This window comes from Limulus polyphemus, unplaced genomic scaffold (genome assembly GCF_000517525.1).
Source record: "Limulus polyphemus unplaced genomic scaffold, Limulus_polyphemus-2.1.2 Scaffold4589, whole genome shotgun sequence".
In the NCBI taxonomy this organism is placed as follows: Eukaryota; Metazoa; Arthropoda; class Merostomata; order Xiphosura; family Limulidae; genus Limulus; species Limulus polyphemus.
In genome coordinates, this window is record NW_013670199.1 from 53,408 (window position 1) to 60,259 (window position 6,852).

The following is a 6,852-nucleotide window of genomic DNA, read 5'->3' on the forward strand; positions in this document are numbered from 1 at the left end:
AAACCATATACACGGTTAAAGGACTGCATACTACATGAATAAAGTCTGTATGTATGAATAACACACACCATATACAAGGTTAAAGGACTGCATACTACATGAATAAAGTCTGTTTGTATGAATAACACACACACCATATACACGGCTAAAGGACTGCTTATTGCAGGAATAAAGTCTGTATGTATGAATAACACACACCATATACAAGGCTAAAGGACTGCTTATTGCAGGAATAAATTCTGTATGTATGAATAACGCACACACCATATACAAGGTTAAAGGACTGCATACTACATGAATAAAGTCTGTATGTATGAATAACACACACCATATACAAGGTTAAAGGACTGCATACTGCATGTATAAAGTATGTAAAATTTTGTACACAATTATTGCATGGTGCAATAAATGGCACATATTACTTAACCCAAATAAGATACAAGCAATCACAATCAATAGAAGCCTAAACAGAACACACAAATCTCTTAAGAAGTAAAACTCTTTATTAACAGCCATAGCATCCCCATAACCAAAACCATAAAATCATAAACTTACCTGGCACTCCCACTTCAAAGAAATAAGGAAAAAAACTTCTAGCTAGAATTGGACACCTAACAAAAATTAGCCACCACGATCATGGATGCAAGATATCCACAATTTTATACATCTACAAAACATTTATTAGGCCAATCACTGAATACAGATGTATGGTAACATGTCAAACCACCAGCTAACAGCATTACAAAACCTACAAAATCGAGTCTCCCACCTAGCACACCACCTTCCCTTCTATATACCCGCCTGTTACATGGAGAAAATGGCAAAACGTCCCCCAATTAAAAACAGAATCATGAAACTTATTATAAAAAAATCAATCAACAGAAATTTATTTACCTCACTATGCCCAATTTTACCACCACCCCATGTTCATGGAGAAAATATTTATCCTCATAGAACTTTATTCAATAACCCTAACCCTTGAATATAATCATTATATATATATATATATATATATATGTAATTATACATGCATAACTCTCTCTCTTCAAGTTTCTTTACAGACTTTCATCCAGATACCAAGCAGCCATCACCATGCTTCTATACTCCTTGTACCTGGGCACTGAGTGGGCTTCATTAGGTCCCTCCTAGTGAAAGTGGGTTTTCTTGGGATACTTCCATTTCTCCCAGACACTCAAATTCTGGCATTGGATCTATAGATCCCCGCCAGGCCCTGGTAAGACCCCTTTGTTGATATTCTGTCGACGTCGTACATATTTCTTCTCACCTATCTGCCTAGTTCAAACCTGTGCTTCCTTTGCCTTAAACCACACCTACCATTACCTCTCAAGATTTTCAAAATTTAATTCTTAAAACTACCACTCCACTACCGCTAAGTTACTTGATCTCTACACTAACAAAAACACTTCTTGCAAAGCGAGGGAAAATAATTATCTTAAATAATTGTTCTCATCTAAAATCCTGCCAGTCAGTACACAAGGTAAGAGGATTGCATGTATAAAGTCTGGATGTATGAATAACACATACTATACACAAGGTCAAAGGACTGCATACAATACGAAGAAAGTCTGTATGTATGAACAATGCACACTATACACAAGATCAAAGGAATACATATTGCATGAATAAAGTCCGTATGTAACTATCTATAAAATAACACAAAGGATAAGACCAGCTGATCATTTCCATCAAGCAACAGTAAATTAACATAACCTGACACGAGACTAAATGATACAAGAAAAATAATCATTGTAATTTACCAATTTGAAAACTTAACAAAACTTCTGGTACAAATTGTAAACAATAAAGTTTATAGCTGAGTTTTATTTCTACATTCTTATATTCATAACAGACCTGAAGAACCTCTAGATGAATATCACAGAATTTACGAAGGAAAGTGATCCTAAACAATCAAATTTATAACTAATTTTTGTTTATGTATTCTTATATTCATAACAAAGCTGAAGGACCTCTAGATGAATACCACAGAATTTACGAAGGAAAGTGATCCTAAACAATCAAATTTATAACTAATTTTTGTTTATGTATTCTTATATTCGTAACAGACCTGAAGGACCTCTAGATGAATACCACAGAATTTACGAAGGAAAGTGATCCTAAACAATCAAATTTATAACTACCTTTTATTTCTATCTCTTACATTCATAACTGAGCTGAAGGATCTTTAATTAGATGCTACAGAATGAACAAGAGGTACTTTTAAGTTATATATTATTAAAGAAAGCAACAATGAAAAACAATAAACATGCGAATTTTAATTGCAGAAAGTTGTTGAAGCTAAAGAGTAAATTTTGGTACTTGCCCATATGCTTTTTTTTTTTAATGTAAGTTTGGTGCTTGCATGAAACTTCATTTATTTGAACTATAGTTGTATACAAGGAAAATTAATTACAATTTCATTTTCATACACACACCAAAAGCCATTGTACTATTTCACAACTCTAAAGCATTTGTAAAAGAGAAATCTTCACAACCTTCACAAATGAAAACATACAAACATATACTTACGGGATGGCACAAAAGTGGAATAGTCTCTTGAACTAGCTCATAACACATCTGTTTCTGCAACAGGCCCAGTTCTGCTAGATCTGTCATAGCTGTTAGAGTTTTGCTAATAACAAACTCTTCGGTGTCAGCCAAACCCTGTGAAATGTACATTCAAACAGATATTTCATATGTACATTAAAGATTAACCCTATGGGAGGGTTAAAGTGTAAATATTACAAACCTTTTTTACAGGGTTCTATTCAAAATTTAATTAAACAGCTTTATTATAAAAGTATTTCAATAACTTTGGCATAAAAATGAAGTTTATAATTAAAAATTTACTATTATCTAAGTTTTATATTCTAAATTTCAAAAGAAAATATTTAAATAAGTTCTCAATCTTCACTTGTCTGTTCCATGTGACATGTCTGTGCTCCAAAATTCCCATTTTAGATTATATTTCTGCTTGTATATGACCTTCTGGGTGTTCCATCAATTACAAACACATAGTATAGATATTAGCAAGCCAGAATATAAATATCTTGCCTCCAAGCAAGAATACTTTATTAAGATATAAAAAGAAGTCACATCCATGTGCCATGCCCCTCTTATTTATAACCAATACAAAGAGAAGACTGGACTTCACAAAATTTGTTACAAAGCTAGATTGTTTTGGTGCTCATAATTAGATATTTGGCCTCAATTTCATTTTCCTGCTCCAAGGAAGAAAGTGAATTTTAAAATTGCATTTATTAGTTAGAGAGAAAACCAGTTAAATTTAAGTTGTTTTAGGATATTCTATTCTATTGCTTTATACATTTTTTTGTTCTAAGATGTATATTTGAAAGCTCCAAGAATTTTTACTTAAAGAACTAACTTAGTGAAATAAAAAATTATGCCTAGCTCAGTTACCATTTGCACTTGCAAAGAACAAGTGGGTCACGAACTTCACTGTGGTGTTTATGACCCATGTCACACCATGTTTATTGTTTTCACCAGGATTAGTGCTAATGTACGGACCAACTAGTACAATAAAAACCATAAATTTATAGAACAGAGATACGAAAATGTTAACAGTTGAAACTTTGAAGATAAGAACAACAAGGAAAATTATTCGTGAAAAGAATAAAAAAAAGTATGTGTATTTTATATTTTTCAACTCTTAATTCATTTCACAGGGTGTCCCAGAAGTCTGGACCCATAGGGAAAATAGACATTATATTCTTAAAGTTAAACAAAAACATTTCTAATGTTAGTTGTACATATTTCAGGAAAGAAATATGCTGATGGCACAGTATGCCAAGAATTCATATGTGTATAGCTGTTAATGGAATGCAATTTGAATAAGTAAATTAAAAATAAATTGTGTATTTTTCCCTATGTATCCAGACTTCTGGAACACCCTGTACATTGATCATGGCAAGCAACTGGAATTACAATGAGAAAGTAAGCAAAAGGCAATCACTGGACAAACTTCCAGCAAGTAAACAGAGTGCTATACTGCAAGCAACTGGAATTAGAATGAGGAAGTAAGCAAAAGGCAATCACTGGACAAACTTCCAGCAAGTAAACAGAGTGCTATACTGCAAGCAACTGGAATTAGAATGAGGAAGTAAGCAAAAGGCAATCACTGGACAAACTTCCAGCAAGTAAACAGAGTTCTATACTGCAAGCAACTGGAATTAGAATGAGGAAGTAAGCAAAAGGCAATCACTGGACAAACTTCCAGCAAGTAAACAGAGTGCTATATTGCAAGCAACTGGAATTACAAAAGGCAATCACTGGACAAACTTCCAGCAAGTAAACAGAGTGCTATACTGCAAGCAACTGGGATTACAAAAGGCAATCACTGGACAAACTTCCAGCAAGTAAACTATACTGCAAGCAACTGGAATTACAAAAGGCAATCACTGGACAAACTTCCAGCAAGTAAACAGAGTGCTATACTGCATGCAACTGGAATTACAAAAAGCAATCACTGGACAAACTTCCAGCAAGTAAACAGAGTGCTATACTGCATGCAACTGGAATTACAAAAGGCAATCACTGGACAAACTTCCACATCAACTGTAAGAGTCAAGAAAAGACACCAAACCGAACCTAGAATTATGGGCAGTGTGTGAATCTTAATTCAACCATAAAAACAGGGACTCTTCCAGTAGCTGGTGTTATGAGCAGGAAAAGAACAAGATCCACTCAATGTAAGAGCAGGGAAGAAACCACATGCACCTGGTATTATGTGGAATGTCTGCTCAACCATAGGAACAGGTTATCATATGTCCCACAACCAGCATCACAAGTCCCCTGAGCTCAACCATAGGAGCAGGAAAAATTCATCCTGCAACCAGAATTACCGAGACAGGAGTGCCTACTGGTCTCAACCGTAGTAACAGGGCACTATCAACCTGAACTCAGGATTACAAGGAGAATCCAGTGGTAGCTGGTCCAGCTCCATCCCACATCAGACCTTCAGATACAATAACCCAGGAGGGAGGAGTGAGGGTTCCCAGTTTCGCCCTCTTCTCAAGAGAGTGTAGAGAAAAATGATGTTACCAAATGTTTGCTACACTCCAGACGAAGCCTCTATGGTCCACCACCCCAGTGGTTAAGAACTGAAAAGTGGTAAGGAAAAACTCCCAAACTCCAATCAAGGAAGGGAGGGTAAAAGGCAGTGGGGTGTCCAGAGGAACAACACACTGGAAAAAGTGCAATGGGTGACTGCAAAACCTTATTTTGAAAAGCTTCCAATTTATTCAGTTGAGGGAGCAGTAGGGATGGGCAGCAATCCCCTTCTCCTTTACTCATGATAGTCCATGAGTGATGGTCAACCAAGTACAGAATATAATTATATATATAAATATATATACACTACTAGGTAAGCCACTAGTAGTCTTGTGGAACACCCCATCTGAACAGTGTGTAGTACAACTTAAAAGGTAGCAGGTGTGGGTTAAAGTACGGCATACCTGATCAGGAAACATTTGCCATTGAAAAGGATCCAAATAAGTAAGAAAGACATAAGGAGAGGCCCCCTGAAAAAAATAAAATAAAAATTGACGAGTTGGAGCATGGAGAATCACTATAGAGAAAAAACAATATCCATCAGAGAAGGATACAGCCAGATGGAGCAGCTAATTAGAGACAAAAGTATGCTGAGTAGTCCACATTCCGGCCTGGACAATCTCTCAAAAAGAATGATGAAAATGAGCTGCCAGAGACAAGATGTCATGTTGAAACTGATGAGAGGAGACACAATAAAGAAAGAGATCTACAGAGGAAAGGGAAGAGTAAACACATTGAATCCAGAACTGACCAGAAATAATTATGGGAAATGGAAGGGATGGAGAAGGGTGTGAAGGCAGAGTCTCCCTTATGGGCAGTGGAGGTCTCTGGAGGAAGAACCAAAGCTGAGCCACCCAGAAAACTTGAGATGGAGAGGTGTGGAAGACAGAAATAAGTTAAAGGAGAAGACAATTGGAAGATTGAGGGGACCAGTCCATAGAAAGGACATGAAAAACAGGAAATAGCTTTTAAGACTAAATGTGCCATATCCCAAATACCAAGTGGAAAATGATGGGTCCAACTGATGTCGGAAAGTGAAGAAAATTTCCAAAAGAACCAAAATTAGGGAAGGGAAAAACAGAAAATTCTACATATTTAGGATCCAAACCATACAATTGTTCATATTTGCTGCTTGAAAAATTAGGTTATTTTTTGTAAAAGTTTAGTGTGAAGAAATTTTAGTATATTTCGTTTATGGCATGGTGAAAATATTTATAGCCTGAACAGATGTTATATGGTGAATCTAAAAAAGAAAAATTGGAGATTCAATTTGTAATTTAGAGGTCTGAGTCTTAGTTAAATTTTGATTATTCATGGAGGGTTTGATAAACGTGAGAAGCAATTTCAAGAATCTGTTGTAATTTCAAAAAAGTGCAGTCACTTAACGCAAACTATCTATTGTTGAAAATCAGCACAACAGAATCTAAAATATGAAGTTATCGAAATTAGGTACTTAAAGTGATGGTGATAAACTAAATGATATCTGCACATTTATATTTTCCTCTATGTAAATTACTTTGTATTCTTTTTAACATTAATGACTGAATTGTTATTCACGGCTCTCACTATTTTTAGTTCTATTTTAGTTTTATGTTGAAGATAAATATTAATATTCTGAAAGAACCTTTGAAATGTTTAATTGTAAGTAAACATGCTTTTAATCTTTTTGATTACATTACGATTTTTTTTCTATGATTCCATTACACAGCTGTATATTATATGTATAAGCACAAATTTGTGAAGATTTTGATGAGAAATTTCTCA

At 34.9% G+C, this 6,852-nt stretch overlaps 1 protein-coding gene across 1 annotated transcript in view; it reads right to left on the reverse strand.

The window, feature by feature from the left end:
- Positions 1–6,852, reverse strand: part of LOC106471384 (phosphoinositide 3-kinase regulatory subunit 4-like) — an 80,856-nt gene that overhangs the window by 50,062 nt on the left and 23,942 nt on the right. Inside the window, exons 5-6 of the mRNA XM_022399984.1 lie at positions 3,479–3,549; positions 2,548–2,682 (exon numbers count right to left, since the gene is read on the reverse strand). Of these exons, the coding sequence (XP_022255692.1) occupies positions 2,548–2,682; positions 3,479–3,549 (206 nt within the window). The remainder of the gene's footprint in view (positions 1–2,547; positions 2,683–3,478; positions 3,550–6,852) is intronic.